The sequence below is a fragment of the Thamnophis elegans genome, chromosome 12 (assembly GCF_009769535.1).
Source record: "Thamnophis elegans isolate rThaEle1 chromosome 12, rThaEle1.pri, whole genome shotgun sequence".
In the NCBI taxonomy this organism is placed as follows: domain Eukaryota; kingdom Metazoa; phylum Chordata; class Lepidosauria; order Squamata; family Colubridae; genus Thamnophis; species Thamnophis elegans.
This window is the reverse complement of record NC_045552.1, coordinates 54,664,954-54,688,524: the sequence shown is the minus strand read 5'-3', so window position 1 is coordinate 54,688,524 and position 23,571 is coordinate 54,664,954. Positions and strand designations below refer to the sequence as shown.

Sequence of the window (23,571 nt, the reverse complement as noted above, 5' to 3'; positions counted from 1 at the left end):
AGTGGCCTGCAGTACTGCACTCTAACCTCTGCGCCACCTCGGCTCTCTAAGGGGTAGGCAGGAATAGGCAGGCCAGTTCCAGTCAAGGCAAACCCCAAATGTGGGCATATATATATATTTTTTTGGCACAGAAAGACCTTTCTCTGCATACCCTTGCACCAAGCAATCACTCTAGATCTAACCAAAGTGTAATCCTGACCTTCCGCAGCCACCACACTCTCCCAAGGACACGGGATGGACGCCCGAAAACCGCTGGTTCTATTCTCCGAGTTATGAGGCCGATAACTTCACAAGAAAGCCCTAAAATTTGTCTAAAAGCACCCCGGTCAATGGACAGGCTGAGAATGTGAATCGTGATCTCCCCCCACCCCTCCCACCCCCTCCAAACACTGAGAAGTGGAAAAGAAGAGGGGTGGGCAATCAAACAAGCAACATCTACTGAACTTAAAAACAAATTTTGGTTTTTCAAAAAGCCACCCAAAGCAGCAGCGGCATCTACAATTATAAAGGGACGTGGCTGAAGAGGTAAGAGACAGATTCCCCATTGTGAGTCCGCCTGATGGCTTCGGCCAGGATCATGGAGATGTCGATCACCTGCAAGGAAGAAGAAGAGAGTCAAGTTATCTGGAGCCCGCGAGTTGCCCAGAGCCTCCTTTTCTTCTGCAGCCGCACCTGGATTTTAGGGCAGTGTTTCATCTTCTCCTCCTGGGGGATGGTGTTTGTGACTACAACTGCCTCAAAACAGGCGTGGTTGATTCGGGAAATGGCTGGCCCGGAAAAGATCCCGTGAGTCAGGATGGCAAAAACTTTGGTAGCCCCAGCTGAAAGCAGCCTAGGGGGGGGAAGACAAAACATGCAGCGTTTACTGGGTGAGCCCAGCTGCTCATCTAGCAATAGCAATAGCAGTTAGACTTATATACAGCTTCAGGAAGGAAGGAAGGAGAGAAGAAAGAGAAGGGGGGAAGGAAGGAGGGAAGGAAGGAGGGAAGCAAGGAGGGAAGGAAGGAGAGAAGGAGAGAAGAAAGGAGGGAAGGAAGGAGGGAAGGAAGGAGAGGAGGGAAGAAAGGAGGGATGGAAGGGGGGAAGGAAGGAGGAAAGGAAGGGGGAAAGGAAGGAGAGGAGGAGAGAAGAAAGGAGGGAAGGAAGGAAGCAGGGAAGGAGGACGGAATGAAGGAGAGAAGAAAGGAGGGAAGGAAGGAGGGAAGGAAGGAGGGAAGGAAGGAGGGAAGGAAGAAGAAGTAGGAATGTTGTAAGATAAGATGGAGTTATGGGATGGTAAGAAAGCAATTTCAAGTATATTGTCAACTGTAGGGGAAAAATTGTTATAAATACATATTATTAAAAACAGTTATGAGATCATATAATTGTGAATGTATATATGAAATTAATAAAATAAATAAATAAATAAATAAAAGAATTATATACCGCTTCATAGGGCTTTCAGCCCTCTCTAAGCGGTTTACAGAGTCAGCATATTGCCCCCAACAATCCGGGTCCTCATTTCACCCACCTCGGAAGGATGGAAGGCTGAGTCAACCTTGAGCCGGTAAGATTTGAACCGCTGAACTGCAGATAACAGTCAGCTGAAGTGGCCTGCAGTACTGCACCCTAACCACTGCGCCACCTCGGCTCTTATCTTTAAAGAAAGCAAGCACTCTAAACCCGCCATTAGTACCTTCGCATAGCCTCCCGGCCCATAAGCATCTGATTGCTTTCAGCAGACAAAACTGCATTCAAAAAAGCAGGAGGCGGCCAGGGAGGAGGAGGAGGAATCAGCCAGGACAGAAGAAGCCACTCACCCCCTTGACCCCAGATGGCTGCCTACACTCTGGCAGGATACTCACTTGTCTGCTGCATGGCAGATGGTGCCACAGGTGTCTGCCATGTCATCCACCAGGATGGCCACCCGGTCCTTCACATCCCCCACCAGCACCATGCGGTCTACTTCACTGGCCTTCTTCCTCTCTTTATGAATAAGGGCAAAGTCCACATTCAGCCGATCAGCAATGGAGGTCACTCTGTGGAGAGAGAAAGGCCCATACTGTCAATTTCTGGGAAGGGTAAATGCCTTGGTAAGGCCACCCTTGGAATGCTGCGTTCAGTTTTGGTCGCCACGATGTAGAAAAGATGCGGAGACTCTAGAAAGAGTGCAGAGAAGAGCAACAAAGATGATTAGGGGACTGGAGGCTAATACATATGAAGAACAGCTGCAGGAACTGGGGATGTCTAGTTTAATGAAAAAAAGGACCAGGGGAGACATGATAGCAGTCTTTCAATATCTCAGGGGCTGCCCCAAAGAAGAGGGAGTCAAGCTGTTCTCCAAAGCACCTGAGGGAAGAACAAGAAGCAATGGGTGGAAACTAATCAAGGAGAGAAGCAACTTAGAACTGAGGAGGAATTTCCTGACAGTGAGAACAATGAATCAGTGGAACAGAAGTTGCCTCCAGAAGTTATGAATGCTCCAACACTGGAAATCTTTAAGAAGATGTTGGATAGCCATTTGTCTGAAACGGTATAAGGTTTCCTGCCTAGGCAAGGGGTTGGACTAGAAGACCTCCAAGGTCCCTTCCAACTCTGCTATTGTATTGTATTTTCTTATGCCTGCCAGTTACATGGCAGCAACTCCTGTATTCTTAACAGCACTGCCACCTCAAATTCATCCAAAAACACCAGGCTGAGCGAGGCTACTGTGAACTCTGCCAACAGCACAGGCCCCCGTAACCAACATGCAAATACGGCACAATGGCTGCCCTACAATCCTCACAATAAGAGCCCTCTTTTATTATTTAGGAATGCCTAGAGGATCGTGACAGGATCAGAAGAGCCCGCTTGCTCCATTTCCGAGGTTCCAAGAAGCAGCAGAGCCAACAGCTGGCCAAAAGAAAACCCGTTTCTCGAAAGGGTTTCCCAGTCAAAGCGTTGTATGAATGCAACCACCTTTTCAAAAGCCAAACCGTCAGATGGGAACCTGGGGATCACACACAGACGTCCTCTGCTGACTGGGGTTCTCTCTCTGACCCTTAGCACTACACAAAGCCAAGGCACCAGAAGAAACATCACACGGAAAGGCAACAGTGCCAATGTCGGCTGGCAACTACCCGGAGGAGAGCCTTCTCGGTGGCTGCTCTGACCCTCTGGAACGAACTCCCCGTGGAGATTCGTATCCTCACCACCCTTCAGACCTTCCGCACCGCCCTTAAAATCTGGCTGTCCCAGCAGGCCTGGGGCTAAAGACCCTAACCCCGCCCGAATGGTATGACTGTTGTGCTTTCTTTTAATAATGTATTGTCTTATGTCTATAACTTGTTTGTTACCACCCCTTCCCCCCTGAATTGTGAGCTGCCCTGAGTCCCCTCAGGGAGAAGGGCGGCATACAAATAAACTAATTCCAATTCCAATTCCAACAGTAACACGAGCTGCCTTCTGAATTTGGAAGATGAACTTCGGCCACATCCTTTCAAGGAGGTCACTAATCAAGGCCTCACCCGGGCCCTGATTGGAGACTGAACACGTTCAGCAAAACAGGCCTCCCCACCGCAGTCGTTCCTAGGGGGGTGGGGTCGTCTCACCTCTTGGCTCCCCCGGCATCAGGAGACACAATTGTGCAGTTCTTCCACTCAACGATGTTCTCCTTGATCCACTTTAAGACGGCCGGCTCAGCGTACAGGTTGTCCACAGGGATGTCGAAGAAGCCCTTGGGGAAAGGAAGCAGCTGCTTAGCCTCCTTGGGGCTGGTTTCCCAGGAGGCAGGAGAGGAGCGGCCCCTTCTCCATCCTTTAAGCCCCCAACCTGTCAGGGCAGCCCAAGAGCTCCACCCCACCCCAGGGAGGCCCCCTCTGCAGCGTCAGCCCCCTCCCCATCCCCACGGCCCCAAACCTGGATCTGGGAGGCGTGCAGGTCCATGGTGATGATGTGGTCGGCGCCAGCAACGGAGAGCATGTTGGCCACCAGCTTGGCGGAGATGGGGGCGCGGCTCTGCAAGAGAGGCAGCGGCGGGTCAGGGCGGGCCGGGCGGGGGCCGGCGGGAGGAGGGCGCGGCGGGGCGCGGGGCACCTTGTCCTTCTTGTCCTGGCGCGCGTAGGGGAAGCAGGGGATGACGGCCGTGACGCGGCTGGCCGAGGCGATCTTGCAGGCGTTGATCATGATGAGCAGCTCCATCAGGTTGTCGTTGATCTCCCCGCAGCCGCTCTGCACGATGTAGACATCCTCCCCGCGGACGCTCTCGCCGATCTCCACGCTGCGGGGGGCGTGGCGTGAGGGCGTGGCGCCGGGCTCCGCCCCCATCCCCTCCCTTCCCCCGCCCTCTTCCCCCCCGCCCGCCCCCAGCGCATGCGCCGCTCCTCACGCGCACCAGGTCTCCTGGTTGGAGAACTTCTTGGTGACGACCTTGCCCAGCTCGAGGCCCAGCCGGTCGGCGATCTTCTGAGAGAGGTCCTGGTGCGAGCTGCCGCTGAAGATCTTGATGTTCGGCATCCTGGCCAGCAGCGGCGGCGGGCAGTGCGAGGCGGCGGCGGCGGCGGAGGACGAGGCGCGCTCCGCGGGCCCGCCGCCTCCCTGCGGCACCGGCAGCAGCTCCGCCGCCTCCCTGCGGCGCTCCCGATCGCCGCTCTTGGGATCCAGCAGCAGCAGCCGCACGCAGCGCCGCACGGCCTCCCCCTTCCGGCCGCCGGCTCCGCTGAGAGAGATGGTGCGACGCACGGGCGCCCTCCCCCCCGAACGCGCAGGCGCCGACGGAAGGGCCGCGCGCGCTAGCCCGCCATCTTGGTGCCACGCCCCCTTTGTCACCTCACCGCTCCTCGCCTGGCAACGCGCACGCGCGGGGAGGGGAGGAGGCGGGGCTGCGGAAAGGAAAGCTCCCGGGCGGCAGAGGCGGAAGGAATTCATTTACTCTTCCGGGTTTGCGACAGAGAACCGGCTTGGTCCGTACACGCGAGGGTGGGGGCGGCGGCGGGAGGAGGAGGCCGGGCTGCCAAGGGAGCAGGGGCCGCGCCAGGCACTGGGCTCGGCTACCTTTAGAAGCCGCGGGCGGGTCCCGCTCGGCCAAGCACCGGGAACTCCCCGGTCTCCGAATCCCGTCCCGGCTGGGGGGACATCGCGCGGCGGCGACAGTAGCGACAGTTCCCGCCGCGAAGACGTGGACGTTCCTGGCCGTGGCGGCTGGAGGGAGGTCCCTCTTGGGGGGGGGCGGGGACAGGAGGGGCTCCGGGCTGGGCTTCCCCGGACGCAGCCGGGGCGTTTGAGCCGGTTTGACCCCGGGTGATCCGGGAGAGGAGGTGGGGCTCGCGGGGCAAATGAGGAGTTGCAGGCAGGAGACGTCCGGGCGTGCCCTGCTCGCTCTCCCAGCCCTGCGGGCATTCAGGCACTTGGTCTAGGCTGGGCCGGTGGCAGTCTCCGGCCACAGACACCCATTTACTTGTTCATCAGCGCCTTCCAGGACCGTGTGAGAGAGTTCACCATGGAGGCCGCAGATTGGTGGCTCGGCTGCTCAGCTTCCTGGTCCCCTCGGTGGCCGGTTCGGGCGGTGGACTCCTCGGCAGCTCTCAGCAAGAATGTGTAGTTCCTCACAATCTCTTCCACTTGGGCCAAGAGCGCCTGACGCTGCGACCCCGAGCGCACCACCTTCACCAGCCGCACAAAGGTCTCCATCAAGCTTCCCAGGACCTGGAAGCTGCCACTCACTGCCGACAGCATGCGGGTTGGGCTCTTGTTGACTGCGGCAACTCGGCGGCAGGAGGCCCGGAAGTCCTTGAACTTAAGGGCCAACTCTTGCTTGTACTCGGTCAACTGAGGGAGATACGACTTGCCTTCCTGGGCCTGGGGGCTCATGATGCACTGCCGAAGGATGGTCAAGAGTTCACTGGTGTCCAGCTGCACAGCCAGGAATCCGTTGGGCCAGGTGTAGGTACGGCCCTTCAGGGCGTGGATCTTGGCCAGGCTGCCCTCAAAGGAGGAGGTCCGCAGGTCTATCTCCTGGGTCTGGTTGTCTGGAGTGCTGCAGACGCTGGCATCCAGAACCTGGAGAGTTCTGCTGACCACTGGGATGGCCTGGTGGCTGAGCTTCCCTTCTGGGAGGATTGGCATGGGAATGGCGTAAGAAAGCTCATCCTTTTCACTCCCGTCATCGGTCATGTCGCACTTCCTGTAGTAGAAGCAGTACCGGAAGGAGCAGCACCTCTCCCCGTCTCCATCCTCCTCTGGCAGTTTGTGGGGGCTCGGATAGATCTCCTCCTGAAAAGGAAGCACGGCACCACCTTTCTGGCTCTTCTCAGCCACTTGAACATAAGAGGGTTCTGCCACCGTGAGGTGGGGGTCCTGCATTTTGCCTTTCGGGGCGGGGTCCTGGGCGGTGGCCTCCCGCTGCTTGTGCAGGTAATGGCTCAGGTAGCCTGGAGAACCTGGGGACGTTTGTTCCATCTTTTCAACTTCGCTGACGCTGTAGCGCCGCATCAACTTCTTGTAGTGGGGTGCTCCTACGCACTCCCCTGGAGAGGCACACGTGGTCAGGCACGACAGGCTGTTTTCAGGGTCAGACCGGCAATCCCGCGATTCCAGGCTGGTGGACCTGACCCGGCTGCCCTTTGGAAGGGCTCCGGCAGAGGACTTTCCTGGCCCTTCTGCTTGCTGCGGCTCTCTGCCCCTGCTCGGCCTCTCCAGGCCTGACGCTGCGGACTGGCCGGGCAGGGGCCTGGTGCCACGGCTGAGCCGCTTGCAGTCACAACTCCGCCTCTGTTCCCTGGACATCCCTGGCACAGTCTGTACAGGGCTGGTTCGGACCTGGCAGGCGCAGCGCCCTGTGGCCGAAGGGTCCAGGCGGTCCGGAGAGACGGGCTCCCTCCTGGTCTTTGGCTTCAGCAGCTCTTCTAGGAATTCAAGCTCGTACTGCCTCACTTTCTGCAGCTGAGCTTGCCGCTCGTCGGTCTCTCTCTTGAGTCGTGTTGGGAAAGTGGCAGAAATGAGGTTCTTGAACCGGAATGATGCTTTGGGTACTTTCGGCTTAGCCGGGAGATCCGAGTCCGGTGCTGCAATGGCCAGCGCCTTTTCAGACCTTTTTAAAAGCAGGGAAGTGGAGGGCAGGCTTCCGGTCTGAGCACCTGCGGGGAACTTCCCCTTCAGAGTCTCCCCTCCGGGACTACTGAAGGCCTGTGGGCTCTTGCAGGGCGGAGGCCTCGGGGCGCTGCGGCTGCTGGCACCCGTTTCATGCTGTCCCTTTTCCTCCTGGCTGAGGAGCGTCTCCCTCTGGCCAGGTGGCCTGCCACCCTCTTCCTGACACAGGAGTTCCTCTGCCCCCTCTGGCCTTCCCTTTGTCTGGGCCGCCTGCTTCTCCTCTTCTGCTGCTGTTGCTCGCAGGGGAGGGAGGGCCACCTCCGTGGGGCTGCCTGGGCGTCCTGGGTTCTGCTGGAAGACTTCGCCGCTTGGCTGCTTTTGAGAGCAGGGAAGGCTGGGGGAGAGCCGGCCCGCAGAGCAGGGCTGGGGACCAGACAGCTGCCTGCGGTCAGGACCCCAGGGGGGAGCGCTGCCTTCAGTTGGCAAGAATGTTGCAGAAAGGGAAGCTTTGGGGCCGACTGGCTGCAGACTTGAGGCGACAAGGACGGGGGCTGCTCTCTGGTCCTGCCGCCCACTCTCTGGGTGGCTGTTTCCCAGGACAGGGACAGCCGTGGTGTGTGGGGCCTCAGCTGCCCCACAGGGGATGGAACCTTTGGGCTCGGGCCCTTCCCCTTTGGCATTGGGCTCATTGAACTGCTGAGAAGGCGAGGGCTGGGCACAGCCTTTCTCCGTATCTCGCGTGTTTGTAGCACAGGTGGCATCGGAGATCTGGTCCGGCTCTCGATACCGAGAAGTCTGGATGCGTAAAGGAAGGTCCTTCCGGGCCAAGAGGCCTTCCTTGCTGAGCTGCTGAGTCAGGAAGAAGGCGGCGTTCTGACGTTGCTGCACAGAGGCGAGAATCTCGGGAACGTGGGGGATCTCGGAGGGGTTGGTTTCGTGGCCGGAGTCCATCGATGACTCGGGGGTGATGGCGGCCAGAAGGATGAGTCCTGCAGGAGAAAAAGGCACACTCTTTAGCTGGGTGGGGAAAGCCTGGCTCAAGCCCACCCTCAGCCCCTGGGGGGGGGGGATTCGGCTGCTTGGCCTAGCCAACCAGAGAGGGCTGAAGGGGAGGGTACCGCTAATTGAAATGGAAGGAATACAGCATTGCGTGTCTTGTGTACCACTGCTTCAAAGGCAAAGCTGCTCCTGTGCTGAGGGAGAAATGGGGAGGGGGTGGGGTTTCAAACAAGTGGTAGACGGGAGGAGCCACCTATGCTGGCTATTGCTGGGCCTCTTGTCTTTTTGGAGGCCCAAGTTCTGGCACTGGCTCAGAAGGAGGTTTATAAGGTTGTCTGGGCTGCCAACCCAGCTGCCCCTGAACGATGCCCCGGAGCTGGCGGGGGTAGCCTTAATGTCCCTAAGAGCCCTTTTCTGAGCCACATTCTGGTTTCTTCCCTGAGGACGGACTGCTGCTGCAGCTCCCTCTTTCTGAAATGGGGTTGGAGAGTCAGTCTTTCCAAGGCTCAGCCGATGGCGGCCCTCTGAGCTAAGGCTCCAGCCACTAACTGCTCCTGTGACCTGGAACGAGGGTCCTTCCACCACCTCCCCTTTCCATATGCTCCTATGCCGCTGCCGGTGCTAAACTTTGGACTAAACTTGCAGGGGTATTTTTTGGGGGGGCTGTATGTGCTGTTTTGCTTGGTACGTTCTGATGGGAACCACCTTACAAGGAGGAGGGGTACCTGCCGTCTGCTGCGGCTGAGGGTGTGCGCCATCTTCTGAGGCCGCCAGCGCTTCCAGGGCCTGCAGTGTGGAGACCAGAGCATCGTCCAGGTCCTGGGCGTGATCTCGGACAGTCCGTGTCTGCATGCTATCTATCAGCGTCACGGGAATCTCCTCGTACAGGAGGCCGCAGAGCTGGCGTCCTGGCTCTTGCCCTTTGGCCATGGCGGCAGCCGCTGCTGCCGCCGCCCGACGTTTCGAGTCGTCCTCGTCAGAGCTGTTGTCTTGGAAGCCGGGAGGCGGTGCGGTGATGGGGAGAAGGGAGGTGGTTTCATCCTCCTCCTCATCACTCCCTGGAGGGGGGAGGGAGGTCAGGTCCACCACGTTGTCCTGGGTGGAGCCGGGATTGCTGCCTCGGTGAGGGGCCGGCTGCTTGCGCTTGACTTTGGCCTTGCAAGAGTCACAGTACAGCTGCTGGGGCTGGCTGCCCTGCTGGCTGTCCAGGGTGTACGCCCTGGCTCTGTTGGCCCAGCGCTCCTGGTCTGGGCCGTGGGGCTCGCCGTCCTCTCGCCCGGAGCTCTCTGAGGTGGGGTCTGATTTGGTCCGGGGCCGGGACTCCTCGAAGAGGATCAGGTTTTCATTGACGTCAGTCCCGCTCTTGCGCTCCTTGTGCTCCCGCAGGTGCAGGTAGCAAAAGCTGAGGAGCTCCGAGCCCAGGGGGTCTGGAGGGCTGCCCCCTCTGGGGCTGGAGACAGGGCCTCCCAGGAGCCTGCTCTCCTTCTTAGCCAGGTGCCCTGCTGGTGCCAGAGGCTGACGGACGAGGAACGGGCTGCTGTCTGGAGCAAAAGATACATTGGCCGTTAAAACATGCACCCCCTGCCGTGGCTCCCAAGGAGGCGACTGGTGCCTGCAAGGATCAGCAAGGGACCCCGTGAGCAGAAGAAGCCGAAGGAGATGCCCTCGCCACATCTCTCCCCTCTGCTCCTTGCCCCCCTCCCCACTTTCTGCACTGGATTGCAGAACGGACAGTTTTGGAGCTCAAAGGAAGATGAAGCGCATGGTAAGAAGGGGGCAGGGTCGATGCCTGGCTACTCTTCTCCCAAACTGACGGGAGCCGGAGGGGTTCCCCCCCCCTGCATTGCCCAGACACTCTTGCCTGGTCACCAAGAGGCACGGAACAAGACCGCTCCCTTGAACAATAGCTGAGCTCCAGGCACGGAGCCTTTGTGGGGGTGCTTCTTGTGGGGGAGACCGCTTCCCTTCGAGGGACCCGGCCAAAGACCCTTCTGGACTCCCTCAGAAGAGCCGCCAGCGGAAGTGCAGAGGGACTGCTGGGGAACACTCCCAGCTCCCTCACGAGGCCCGATTCCTGGCTCCTCTCTTGCCCTTGGACTCCTCCCAATGAGACTGCGCATCCCCCCCCCCTCATATCCTCTGAGTCCCTGACAACAATTGCAGGAGGGGGGTAGAGCGAGCAAAGGTGTGTGCGCGTGGGGAGGGGGGTAGTGTTGCCACCTGCAGCTCTGGAGCACAAAAGCTCCGTGCCCAACACACGGGTGTCTCCCCACCAGCCTGGGGAGGGAATCCCCATGCTTGAGAGGTTCCAATGGGGCGGCTACAGAGCCACCTGGTGGGGGGGAAAGGCCCATCGTTGGAACCCCCATGTCGAGGGATAACATGGGAACCTGGCCGAGGGGCACAAATCTCCGAGGATGAAACGTACCTGCCTTGGTCAGTGGAAGCGGTGGTGGGTGACTGGGGTGTCGGGAGAGGATCGTCCGCTTGGAGTCCACCAGCAGGCGGCAGTAGCCAGCGATGAGGCAGGTGAAGTTGGTGGCCTCCGGCCATTCCATCAGCAGCACCAGAGGCTGGGAGGGGAAGGGAAGCCACAGGGTCCCTAAACCTGTCTGGTCACGGGGCGACCACCTCCGGAGGGGAAGGGAAGCTGCTGGGCCACGAAAAGCCCCACCGCTGCCCTGCCCTTGGCTCACCTGTAGAGTGGCAGCCGGGGGGCAGCAGCTGGACCTACCTTGGCATCCAGGATGCTGGTTTCCACCCGGGCCACCCCCTGGTTCTCCCGGAAGAGCTGTATCTTGCTGACTTTGCTGAACTCGGACAGCACGGTGGTGAGGTTTGTCTTCAGGTCAATGACGTGGCTGATGCCATGGCGGGGCCCCACCAGGAGGGTGGTGGCTGGCTCTTTCTCGTCCTGGGCAGGAGGAGACGGCAGTCAAAGACCGGAGGGCAGGGACAGGCCCTGGGGGTGGTGGTTGCTGGGGGCCCATCGCTGTGCTCTCCCCTCCCTCCCACGCCAGCACTACTGTACCAGTCCCACAGTGCTGAACAGGACGCCGGCAAAGGTTGGCAGTTCGTTCAGGATGCGCAGGTAGTGGAGCTTCGCTTGGGTGGTGGTGATCTGGGGAAGAGACATTGGGTTAGGGTAGCAATAGCAATAGCAATAGTTAGACTTATATACCGCTTCATAGGGCTTCCAGCCCTCTCTAAGCGGTTTACAGAGTCAGCATATCGCCCCCAACAACAATCCGGGTCCTCATTTTACCCACCTCAGAAGGATGGAAGGCTGAGTCAACCCTGAGCCTGGTGGGATTTGAACAGCTGAACTGCAGTCAGCTGAAGTAGCCTGCAGTGCTGCATTTAACCACTGCGCCACCTTGGCTCTTGAGGGTCTCCGTTAAGTGTGCCGAGGGGCCAAGATCCCCTCGAGCATCATTCTGATGCAGGGGGCAAGGATGGCTTTCCGGGGACATCGAAGCCGTTCAGCTCTAGCAAACTTCCTTGGCTTGACTACTGCTGTGGGTTCTGCCTGGAGCGTGCTATGGTAGCCAAGCCACGAACGGATGCAAGCTAGTCCTGCAGTGAGAGGCCTGCGCTGGCAACACAACCGCTGAGGTCTTGTCTAGATGCCCTCTAGCCCTCCCATCAGCCGTTTAAAAAGATGCCAACTTGGCCAGGGAGGAGACTTTGGGGGAAGGATGCAACACCCCTTTGTAGGAGCTGTGGAAATCGCCTTCTCTGAACGTCATGGGGAAGGCACCAAGGTAGAGACCAGGAGGTGATGAGTTCTAATCCCCCCCCCCCCCCCCCTTAGGCATGAAAGCTGGCTACTGGGTCGATTCCGCTCTCAGCCCAACTCCCCTCATGGGATATTGTGGGGAAATGGGGGGGGGGCATTACATGTGATTTCCACATTGAGTCATCTATAAAAATAATAAAGACGGAAAAAGACAAATCTGGTTTTTCTGCTTATTTTACATTTGATGTAGAATTGCCTATTAATCTTCCGATGCCATTTACTGCTATTTGCAGAGAAACGTCAGGGGTGAAAGAGAGTTTGTAGAAAACAGAAAGCCCCCTTGTACAATCTTTAGTCACTTATGCACATTGAATAGCATGCCCACAATAATAGTAATAACAACAACAACAACAACATAATAACGGCCCACCTAATAATCAGGAATAAAAACTCCCAAGTCCTGGAAACAGAGAATAATTTTGCTTCCAATTACCTAATTACCTTCCAGCAAGAAACTTGGTTTTGGTAACCAAGAAATTGATTGGATTGCTATAGGTTTAAGTTGCTCCTCCACCAGCCTGCACAGAGTAACACAGCGGCTGAGGTCTGTCTAGATGCCCTCTGGCCCTCCTATCAGCTGTTTAAAAAGACGCCAACTTGACCAGGGAGGGGACTTTGTGGGGGGGGAGGCAGCACCCCTTAGAGGAGCTCTGGGAATCCTCTTCCAGTTGAAGGATGCTTTTCCCCCTCAGCCTGTGGAGCCCCCTCTGGGCCAGAGAGGTCACTCTTCCCCCCCCCCCAGGCAGCCATCTGGGCCCAGCTGTCTGTCCGCCCTCCCTCCCTGCCCCCTTGCCTTGCCTTGGTGCCCCAGGGGGGCTGGTTCTGGTGGGCCTTCAGCTGCTGAGAGAGGGCCTTCCGAAGGCTCTTTTCTTTGATGCCTTGCAACAGCGAGGGGGGCAGGAAAGGCTCCAGGCCCCATTCTTTCCTAGCAGGAGGGAGAGAGAGCTGGTGAGGCAGGCCAGGTGGGCTTCCTGCCCCTCCCCCTGGGATCCCTGGGCTAAAAGGGGCAGCCCAGGACCCTCTGGCTCCTTTGGGGCGATGGGGCGTCTACTACCAGGGAGGCAGGAAGGCCAAATAGTCAGCAAAGAGCCAGGATCAGGTCCTGGGGCCAGAGGAGGCTCAAAGCCTTGTTAGAACATCCCTACGAAGGGGGGGAGACTCAGAAGGGGCTTGGATGGGGATGGGATGGAGGGGGGAGGAAACTGCTGTGGCTTTGGCTGCTGAACCTACTCCACGTTTTTGAGGGAGACTTTCTGGCTGGGCCGTGTGGCTGAAACGGTGATGTAAATGTGCAGGGCGGTCAGGCCGAACAGCATTTCTGGCTTGGGCTCCATCCCAAATCGCTCCCTGATCACATCGTTGCGACTCTGGGGAAAAAGAGAGAGAGAAGGAGAGAGGCTGCTCAGAAGAGCTGCTTCCTTGCGTCCCCCTACCAGAAAGGCCCTGCCCAGGTCTTTGCAGCCCCTCTGGGAGCGCCGCGGTGCAGCACGGCTGGGCTTCCGGGGGCGGCTGGCTCGTGGTTGCAGCCCCCCCCCGGGGCTAATGCAGAAAGAGGGCCCACCCCTCTGCTGCGAAGCAAGAGGGGAACCATTGTCTTTCGACAATGGAAGCGCTGATTCATCCAAATGTTATTAATATGGGAAATATTCTGAGACACGAAGACATTTTGAACGAAAAGGGTGAGCTCAAAAGTAAAGAACACGCCAGGAATTGATATGGAGGGAGGGAAGCAAGGAGGGAAGGAAGGAGGGAAGGAAGGAGAGAAGAAAGGAGGGAAGGAAGGAGGGAATGTAGGAGAGAAGGAAGGGGGGAAGGAAGGAGGAAAGGAAGGGGGAAAGGAAGGAGAAAAGAAAGGGAGGGAAGGAAGGAGGGAAGGGGAAGGAGAGAGGGAAGGAAGGAGGGAAGGAAGGAAGGGGAGTAGGAGAGAAGAAACGAGGGAAGGAAAGTGGGAGGGAGGGAAGAAGAAGTAGGACCGTTGTAAGATAAGATGGATCTATGGGATGTTAAAAAAGCAATCTTCAAGTATATTGTCAACTGTAGGGAAAAATTGTTATAAATACATATTATTAACAGTTATGAGATCATATAATTGTGAATGTATATATGAAATTGATAAAATAAAATAAATGATATGGTTTCGGTATACACAGCTGCAAATACGGGTAGGCAAGGAAGCCCTGTGCCTGGGCCTCTCCTCCCCCCCCCTTCCCCGGCTCACCTGGATATACAGGTACTCAAAGGCTGCGGGGTCCCTTCGCAGCAGCTCCACGGGGTCTTTGGGAAAGAAACTGACACGGAAGAGGCATCGCATTCCTTGGTAGTGCGTCCTCTGCACCACCTGTGGGGAAACAGAAGGGAGCCTCCCTGCAAACCCTCGGCCTCTTGGCACACGGGGATCCCTTTTCTAAGCAGGATGGAGGGCATCCTATGCCTCCCCGAAGACTCTGAGCCTGAGAGCGCCAGCTTCCAGCCCCCTTCTTTTGCAGGATCGCCTTACAAAAACCTCCCCAGAACTGGATGTCTTCCAGAGCAGCTTTCCAACAGCCATCTTGGCTTGAAAAGCCTCCGTGATGGAGTTTCCACGACTCCAGAAGGTGATCTGTCCTCAATAGCCAGGAAATCGCTCCATATTCCAAGCTGGGATCGCTCTCTGGAAAGCTCCTGGCTGGTGGCTGGTTGTGCTTTTACCCTACAGAGAATAAATCCCACTCTCCTTTTCCTCGTGGGAGCTTGGAGAGCTGGTGGTATTTGTGCTTTTGGCCTTCTTTGGGCAAGCTGAACGTATCCAGTTTGTAGCATCTAGTTTTGCTGCTCTTCTCTGTTCTCCTCCCAATTCCTCCTCATCTCTCCCGTGTTTGGCGCAACAGAACTGGGCACCCTATTCCTGGTGTGGTTGACCAGTGGTGACATCATCTCAGTATCCCTACCTCGGCCGCTGCAGCCTAGCACCGCACTGGCTCTTCGGGCAGCTCAAGCACACTGCTGGCTTGCACATTAAAATGGAGCTGTGAGCCTTGTCTTCTGAGGTGCGAGCATTCCCCACCCTCCCTTGTGTTATCTGCAGCCCCCTCTGTCCCCCTCCCGCAAGCCATGCCAGGAGCAGAGCAGAGCAGGCAGCCCTTCCCAGGGGAGGCCCAATTCCTGCCGCAGAGGGAATGAACCAGGGGGCTTACGTGGGCCAGGGGCTGCTTGTCCTGCAGGAGAAGGAACTTGTGACTCTGTTCAGGGCTGGAGTATTCCAGGACGAGGGAGAAATGCTCGATCTGCCTCAGGGACAGCCGGTCCTGGAGGGTCGTCATCACATCCTGGAGAGGGAGGGAGACAGAGACACAGAGTCAGAGAGAGAGAGACAGAGAGGGGAGAGAGAGAAAGTGAGACAGAGAGAGAGAGAGAGAGAAACGGAGAGACACAGAGAGACACAGAGAGAACGAGAGACAGACAGAGAGAGAAACAGGGAGAGAAACGGAGAGAGACAGAGAGAGAGACGGGAGAGAGAGAAAGGGAAACAGAGAGAGACAGACAGACAGAGAGACAGAGATACAGGGAGACAGACGGAGACAGACAGAAACAAAGACAGAGACAGAGAGAGAGACAGAAAGACAGAGACTGAGATACAGAGAGAGAGAGAGACAGAGAGAGAGAAAGAGAGAGAGAAACCGAGATACAGAGAGAGACAGAGACCGAGATACAGAGAGAGACAGAGATAGACAGACAGACAGACAGAGAGAGAGAGAGACAGAGAGAGAGAGAGAGAAACAGAGACAGAGAGAGAAAGAGAAAGAGGGGGGAGAGAGAAAGGGAGACAGACACAGACACAGACACAGAGACACAGAGACAGGGAGAGAGACAGAAAGACAGACAGAGAGAGAGAAAGACACACAGAGAGAGAAAGACAGAACAGAGAGAGAGAGACAGAGACAGAGACAGAGAAAGACAGAGACCGAGATACAGAGAGAGACAGACCGAGATACAGAGAGACCGAGAGGACAGACAGAGAGAGAGAGAGGAGAGAGAGAGAGGAGCTAATGGGAGGGGGGCTACAATGCTCAGAGATGTGCCCCCTCTCCCAGGAAGGCCCAGCGTGGTACAGTTCCCCAGGGAGAGGGGCCCAGCAGTTTAGCAGTTCTTAGAATGAAAGGAAGGATGCCAGGCACCAGGCAGGAGGGAACCATTGCTCCCACCCTCCCCAAATTTCACCTTGGCTGCATCGTTTGCATCGGGTCCCTCCCACTAAGGAAAGGCTGCTCCAGACCAGCCTGATGGGCCGCCCGGCTCCCGTGGCAGCCCCCTACCTTGACCGTGGTTCGGCCATCGAAGGTGAAAGACTTGATCTGCCCGTTCTCAAGGAAAACCTTCAGCACATTTGGAATAAGGAGAAGCGCTTCCTTCTTCAGCATGTCCTTGGGGAACTCGCGGGAGGGAGGAGCAGGGCGGGGCAGAGAGAAGAGGGGAAGAGGAACAGAAAGGGGGAGGGGGGAGAGGAGACGGCATCAGCCACACTTGGGTTTTAAGGGTCAGCCGTTGTGGGGGAATGGACCCTGGAGGACTGGCCAAATGTACCCCCCTGCCACCCCCGATCTCCAGGGGGGGCTCCGAGCTGGCCTGGCAGATCAGATGCAGGCTGAAAGCACCCAATGGGCAGCGCCTGGCAGCAGGGAGGTGGCTGCAAGCATGTGCAGTCCCAGGACTCTGAGGGGAGCTGCTGTGTGGGGATGTGTCAGCTGCCTTCTGACTGGCCCAAAAGAGTTGTCCCCTTGACTTTTCACATGGACCGGAATGAACGGATCAGAACATACATTGAAATGGTTACCCTCCAGATCCTGGGCAACTTTGACGGATGTCCCCAGAAACAGCCTGGCTCCCCTTTGCTGCCATACCAAATTGAGATGCCTCTCAACTGTTTCAAAGGCCTTTCCCACCCCACATCGGAGCTTCTGGGCGTGGGACGGGTACATAATGCATGCTCTAACCCTGGCCTCCACTGCGCTTCCTTGCCGACCCTCGGGGAGCTCTTCCCCCAACGGGGCTGCGAGGGAGGTTGGAGGTGAGCCAAGCTTTCTCAGGAGCTGCACGGAATCCCCACCACCCCCGGGGGAGACACTCACGGGATCCGTCTCGCCAATGGTGACGTGTTCCGAAAAGCGAACTTTCACTGGTTGGACCTCAGTTTGGCTTTTTTGGCAGCGCTGATGAAGGCTGATTTGGGGGACTGCAAAGAGAAGAGGCGTCCGATGAGCTCTTGCCCATCCAAAGAAGCCTACAAGCCAAGAGAGTTTCCTTGGGCTGGACCCTCTTCCCGCCCCCTCAAGTTCCGGTGGCCTAAGGGCTTTGGCTCGGCTACGGGAGGCCAGGCTGGATCTGGCCACGCTGCTCTCCAAAGGAGCGCAGGGTTGCTGCTCGCCTCTCTTCCACTGAGCTGCTGTCAGTGGCCACACAACCTCTGAAGGAGAAAGGCGCTGGCTGTCCGGAGCCTTCTCAAGCCGGCCTTCACCACTAAGGTGGCCACTTGGGCCATTTCCCTGCTGCTGTGCTGGTGGTCTGGGAAACAAATGCCAGCAGTTCCCCCTGCCCCCAAGGAGGAACGAAGGAGCCCCAAGAAGGCAGGAGGAAACCCTGGCCCAGGAGGTCCTAGGAATGCCGCAGGGGGTGGCCAGGTGGCTTCCTATCCCCTCCAGTTTATCAACAGAGGAGAAAAGTGGTACATCTCCACCAGTGGTGGGATTCAAATAATTTAACAACTGGCTGTCTGTCCTAATGACCATGTGGGTAGGCGGGGCTTGGTGATCATGTGATCATGTGGGCGTGGCCAAGTCAATGTCACTTAGGTCGATGGGCACTTCGCCTTAGTTGTTACAATGGTAATAAGGGTTACTGGAGAGGCAGTTTCTGTAAGCAGGGCAATAAAGATTAAGCTAGAAACAACACCAGAATGTTTCCTTCCTGCCTTCCTTACAGGATTAGCCCTGTAAAGCGGAAAAAAACCAAAGAAGATTTCTTCCAACAACCGGTTCTCTGAACTACTTAGAAAGTTACCAACCGGTTCTACCGAATAGGTGCGACCGGCTGAATCCCACCACTGATCACCGCCTGCTTGGCATTCGCAAAAGCATGAGCCCAAGACCCTGGCCCTTCTAGGGACCACAACCGCCGGAGTAGCCAAGATCGGCTGCTGCTAATGCTGCTAATCATTGAAAAGAGGACGAGTTTCATTCTGATACCCTGGCCATTTTTTTTTGGCTTGCGGGTGGCACATTCAGACAGCCAGAGCCGTCCAGGCTGCCTCCCCCACCCCCAGGAGGCAGGCTGCACCACAAGGCAACCGGGGGGGGGGGAGGCTAAGTGGGATCAGGAAACCTAGGGTCTAGCCATTTCTTCGCACGTGGCACGAATGAGAGTCGCTTGGCATAAACGCGGTGCCCTTCCCACCCCAAAGTTTGGCTCCCACCTGGTGAGTCTGTAGCACCGTAAGGATGAGAGCCTCCTGGGCGCCTCTGCAACGAGAAGGGAGAAGCGGCTGCTTTCAGGAGAATTCCGCGGAGCTCGGCAAGCAAGCGGTGGCGTCGGCTGCTCCCTGCCCCCAGTGGAGTCGTTCCCTGAGTCCGCGGGGTCGGGCTTTCCGCACACTCAAGTTTTTATTTTACTCCCACCCCCAATCATGGGTTTGCTTGGGATGCTTCTGCCTTCGATCTCGGGGGTGGGGGATCAGATTGCACTTCTCCCTGCCCCAAAGATTATGCAGAAGGGTCCCAGCAGTCAATTCTGGGAAGAGACCCGGGTGGGCTTAAGGCAGCCCCTTCCGGAGCAGTCCAGGCTCTCCAGAGGGTCTCTGAGTCTTCCTCCCCTTCCATTCGGGCATCCCCCTCTTACCTGACCAGTTCTATAACTCTCTCTCGGGGGGCGTCACTTACATCTTCATGATTTATGGCCAATATTTGGTCACCTGCCAACAGCTTATCCTCAGATGGCCCTCCTGCCAAAGAAGGGGGGGTCGCTGTGAGCCAGGGCCAGGGGAGCTGGGGGCTCGGCCGTCCCCAGGTGGCTTTGGATAGTTCCATCACATGCTGGTGGCCCCCACTGCACATCAGCCCACGCCTGGCTGCGCTCTCTCGCTCCCTGTGCCCTCTTTTGCAGCTGGAATCCCTGGTGTTGGAACAGGCTGCCCTTACCATTGGGGGTGGGTGGGGCGTGGGGGGGGGTTGACCCAGCTTTCTGTCGTGAACAGTTCTTGATCTTGAAATGATGTGACTTGAGAACGATCACAATTGCCCGTTTTGAAATCTGCACATTCCCACTTTTTCCTGTTCCCCCTTATGGCCTTTGGCGAAAGGGGGGGGGTGTTTCCTGATGTAGCTGCCCCCCCCAGTGAACAGAACCCTCCTCCCCTCTGTGCCCCACTCCTCGTACTTGCAATCTTCAACTGGCCCCACTCCTCGGGGAATTTCCCACCGCACCTGAGGTCACCGAGCGAACTACCACCGGTCTCTCACTTCCGGCCACAAACCGCCGAATCCATAGATGGGGTGACGCTGGAGTTTCACCTGTCGGAGGGCCTCTGCAGGCAACTGGTCACATTCCATAGCATCCCAGCCGCGCTCTGCCTGCGTCACATGCCTGGGTGTGCGGAGACACAAAACAGGACAAAGGAGGTGGGAGCTGCTTGCGCCCTCTTCTTGCATAAGCTTCTGCTCTTCTATTTATTTTTTTGCCGAAAGTTTTTTTTTTAAACATACATATGGTATAACCCAAAGTATACCATTACATCTTAACATTTTTTGAATATTCAATAGTACATCAATTCCGTGATTCGACAAAAGCGCGCCCGACGAAACCGTGGTGACAAAACCGCAACGTCATCAACGGGCCCACAACAGCACGCAAACAGCGCGTCGACAAGCGCGCTTTAAGTTAAGGTAAGGGTTAGGTTAGGGTTAGGTTCAGGGTTAGGTTTAGGGTTAGGTTTAGAGCGCACTCTGTCGGTGCGCTTGTTGTCAGTGCGCTTCTGCGCTCATTCGTCAGCATTATTTAGAACGCGCGGTTTTGTCATCGCGATTTCGTCGGGCGCGCTTTTGTCAAGCGGGCATTTGTCGGAGAACCCATCAATTCCTCTTGGCATCAAGCATCATCAATTTTTATGGCTCTTCTGCTTTCCATACACCGTATTGTAGCCTGTTTCATCAACTCTCCTCCCCTCCCTCTCTGCCTCCTTTCTTTCTCCCTCTGCCCTCTCTCTCTTCCCCACTTCCCCTTGCTCTCTCCCTCTCCTCTCCCTCTTTCCACACCTTCCCCCTCTCCTACTCTTTCCCTCCCTTGTACTTCCCTCTCCCCTGTCTCCTTTCTCTCTCTCTCTTTCCCTCTCTTTATCACCCTTCCATTCTCTATTTCACGTGGTGTATTTTCCGCCTTTTAGCAAACCCCATTCAATATTGGTGGCATTGATCATTATATTCCCAAAGGAAGGAAAAATACTTTCCATAATGCTAGTTTTTTCTTTTAAGGCAGACCTTTATATGAATTCCATTTATTTAAAAAAACACCCTCTGCTCTTCTTCATAGGCTGGGGGGGGACACCACAAGGTCGTCTCTGGCACCCCCTCCGGCTGGATGGGACCACCACTCTGCCAGTGGAGGGCTCAGCCCCACAGTTGACATGGCCTCTCTGTTATTAAACTGTTTAACTGGTTCAGCCCCGCTCAGATTGGGTGCATGTTGTGTCTTTTTAAATTTGTCGTGTTTTATCTGTTTTTAATTTCTCTTAATTTCTGTTTCTGTAAGCCGCCCGGGATCGTGGCATGACAAAACCGTGCTCGACTAAGCCGCGCCCGATTAAACCGCGTCGCTGAGTGTCATCAACAGGGCGACAACAGCGAGCGCGGAGAAAGAAGGGCGCTTTAAATAGTGCTTTGAAAGCAAGCCGATTCACGTTAAGGTAGGGTTAGGTTTAGGTTAGGTTTAGGGTTAGGTTTAGGGTAGGTTAAGCATTAGGGTTAGGTTTAGGGTTAGGTTAAGGGTTAGGTTTAGGGTTAGGTTTAGGGTTTAAGGTTAGGGTTAGGTTAGGGTTAGGTTAAGCATTAGGGTTAGGTTTAGGGTTAGGTTAAGGGTTAGGTTAAGGGTTAGGTTTAGGTTAGGGTTAGGGTTAGGGTTAGGATTAGGGGGTTAGGGGGGTTAGGTTTAGGTTTAGGGGTTAATTTTAGGTTTAGCATTTACAGCGTGCTTCTGTCTCCGCGCTGTTGTCGCCCTGTGATGACGTCAGCCTACGCGGTTTCGTCGAGCGCGGTTTAGTTGAACGTGGTTTTGTGGTGGAACGCTCCGGGATTGGGCGGCCTATAAATGTAATAAACAGTTAAACAGTCTCTCCCAAGCTGAGCAACCTCCCTCTCTCCAAAGCGGAGGCTGACCTCTTCTCCTGGCCCTTCGGCGCACCCGACGACTGCAAGGGAGTCCCGAAGAGGAAAGGCCCCTCCCAGCCGAGTGCTGCACTCCTACCCCAAAGCGAGGTTGCTCTCCTGTGGTGGATTTATACGAGCAGCTCCGACTGGAGATGCAAGAAGGAAGAGGGAGAGAATCTAAGCGGGATTCACCCTTCGAGATTCTCAAGCAGTGGAACAGGTCCTGTCCTCCCCTCGCACCTATTGTCTCGGGATGCCAATGCTCAGTACATCCAGCGCTCTAGAGCAGTGGATGGATAACCTTTCGGTATCAAGTAGCAATAGCAATAGCAGTTAGACTTATATACCGCTTCATAGGCTTTCAGCCCTCTCTAAGCGGTTTACAGAGTCAGCATATCGCCCCCACAGTCTGGGTCCTCATTTCACCTACCTCGGAAGGATGGAAGGTTGAGTCAACCTTGAAGTGCCCAAAGCACTTGTGTGTGTGCATGTATGCACACACACCCCACACAGACCATCCCTGTGTCAGGCCTCCAGTCATATTCCTTTTAGGATCTTTGGCCTGCCACACACTCTCTTATTTTATTATGCTGTTTCATTAGTGGGGAATTGGGGAGGGGGGAATAGTAAGGAGAAGAATGTGATGTTGTCGAAATAAATTCCTTTCTAGAAGCCCAAGGTCATCCTTTGTTCTCTGCACCTCTGCACCTGACCGGAAGCGGATGGGTGGAAATGCCAGCGTGGCAATGGGAGATTGGACCATGGGATGGACTTGGGGGTGTGGAGGACAAGGATCATGAACTTTCAACCGGGTGGGGAAAACTCAGGAAGCTTCAGATTCGGGTTTTCCACAGATGTGCCAACATGTCTCTCTTGATAAATTGGAAGATTGAGGAAAGTTCTGCCTTGGATTCTGATTTAATTCTTGGATGATATTTGGAGTGCGGGGTGACCCCCCTGTGATCCCCCCCCCCCCTTACAATGCATCCCACCCCCCACCCCCCCGCACATGAGCAGCACCCGAAGGCTAGCTTTGCTCTCCTTCTCTTCCTTTCCAAAAATGCCAGCCAGGAGCTGCAACCTCTCCAAATGTACCCAGCTCAGAAGGTGGGGGAGCCTGACTTTATCTCCATTCAGCCGTTTGTTTCTAGAGCAACCAACTTCATGGAGCTAGTCCTCAGGTGGGCTGTTCCCTAGGAAGGAAATCCCATGAAAAATGAAAAAAAAGCATTGCTATAGGACTCCGGGCGGCTTACAAATACAAAGATAAAACAGAAAAAAAAATAGGGGAAAGACGAGAACAAATTTAAAAGAAACACACCATACACTCGACTTAGCTGGGGGCTGGACCTCTTCATGGGTCAACAGCCCAGGCCTGCCGGAACAGCCAGGTTTTGTGCTTTTTGGAAGGAGGAGAGAGTGGGAAGGGTCCGGATCTGCGGGTAGATCCACCCCCAGGACCGACTGGAGCTGCCTGTTTTCCATGCTTGCTTGGACTAAGCAGACCTACAAGATGCTATGGATTTGTTTACAGTGGCTGGGGGAAAAAACTTGGAAATGAAAATGTTACTCATGTTTAACGGAAGGAGTTAAATGACAACACAATCATGCTGTGAAATAGATTAACAACGATATAATGAAAAAACCGATACATCTATGAATTGAATACTTTAGAATTTTTGCTTTAAAAAGGATAAGGATAACAACGATTTTATGTATATTTGATAGAGGATTGGTAATATAATGTATAACCTTACGAAATATTGCAATGATATCTTGTTGATAAATAATTATAATAAGGGAATAATTAAAAATTGGATATATATGTAGCGACTATTTAGAATATTTGTTGAAAAATGAAGGAATAAGATTTCTGTTTGAAGGTATGAGGTACAAGGATAACAATGAACATAAGCATACCTGATAGTTGATTGGTGGAATTATGCATAATGGAAAATAGTGATATAAAATAAATGGTGGTAAAGAGAAAAAAAGAAAGAAAAAAATCTTTTTTTCCCACATGGGGATAATATAAAGAATACTGTTATTAATAGATAAGCAAGAATAAGGGAACTATGATTTATTGGGGAAAAAAATAATACTAATTGTAATTGAATATATACTGTACAATGAAAGTGAGGTATTTAGTTATACTAGATGAAAAATTGTGATGGTAAATGTTATTCGAGAATATGGATGTTAAAACACCTGTAACCAAACGACATGCTGTATGATGCTTTTTTGTTTGTTTGTTTGTTTTTGTTTTTTATGTATGTTGTCTGTCTAATATATGGTGTGTGTGTGTGTGTGTGGTATTTGTGCTGATAAATAAACAAAGGAGAC

The 23,571-nt window shown here is 55.1% G+C and overlaps 2 protein-coding genes across 3 annotated transcripts; both read right to left on the bottom strand.

Moving 5' to 3' along the window:
• Nucleotides 1-439: 439 nt before the first annotated feature.
• Nucleotides 440-4,774, bottom strand: PRPS1 (phosphoribosyl pyrophosphate synthetase 1). 2 transcript variants are annotated; one of them, XM_032227931.1, is made up of 7 exons: nt 4,352-4,474; nt 4,054-4,237; nt 3,877-3,975; nt 3,570-3,694; nt 1,845-2,018; nt 673-832; nt 440-594 (listed from the first exon to the last, which is right to left on the bottom strand). In XM_032227931.1, the coding sequence occupies exons 1-7, from the start codon at nt 4,471-4,473 to the stop codon at nt 502-504; spliced, it is 957 nt and encodes a 318-aa protein (XP_032083822.1). In that variant the 5' UTR covers nt 4,474; the 3' UTR covers nt 440-501. The 2 variants fall into 2 exon arrangements, with proteins under 2 accessions (XP_032083822.1, XP_032083821.1); XM_032227930.1 differs by lacking the exon at nt 4,054-4,237 and having other exon boundaries at nt 4,352-4,774.
• FRMPD3 (FERM and PDZ domain containing 3) lies at nt 4,686-19,419 on the bottom strand. The gene is given in 16 exon segments (XM_032227928.1): nt 4,686-8,033; nt 8,769-9,558; nt 10,449-10,616; nt 10,778-10,957; nt 11,075-11,164; nt 12,641-12,767; nt 13,073-13,209; nt 14,061-14,180; nt 15,016-15,147; nt 16,135-16,242; nt 16,948-17,000; nt 17,003-17,051; nt 18,288-18,333; nt 18,710-18,812; nt 19,294-19,342; nt 19,345-19,419. Coding segments are annotated over 16 exon segments (4,851 nt in total). The 3' UTR covers nt 4,686-5,409.
• Between the last annotated feature and the right edge of the window lie 4,152 nt (nt 19,420-23,571).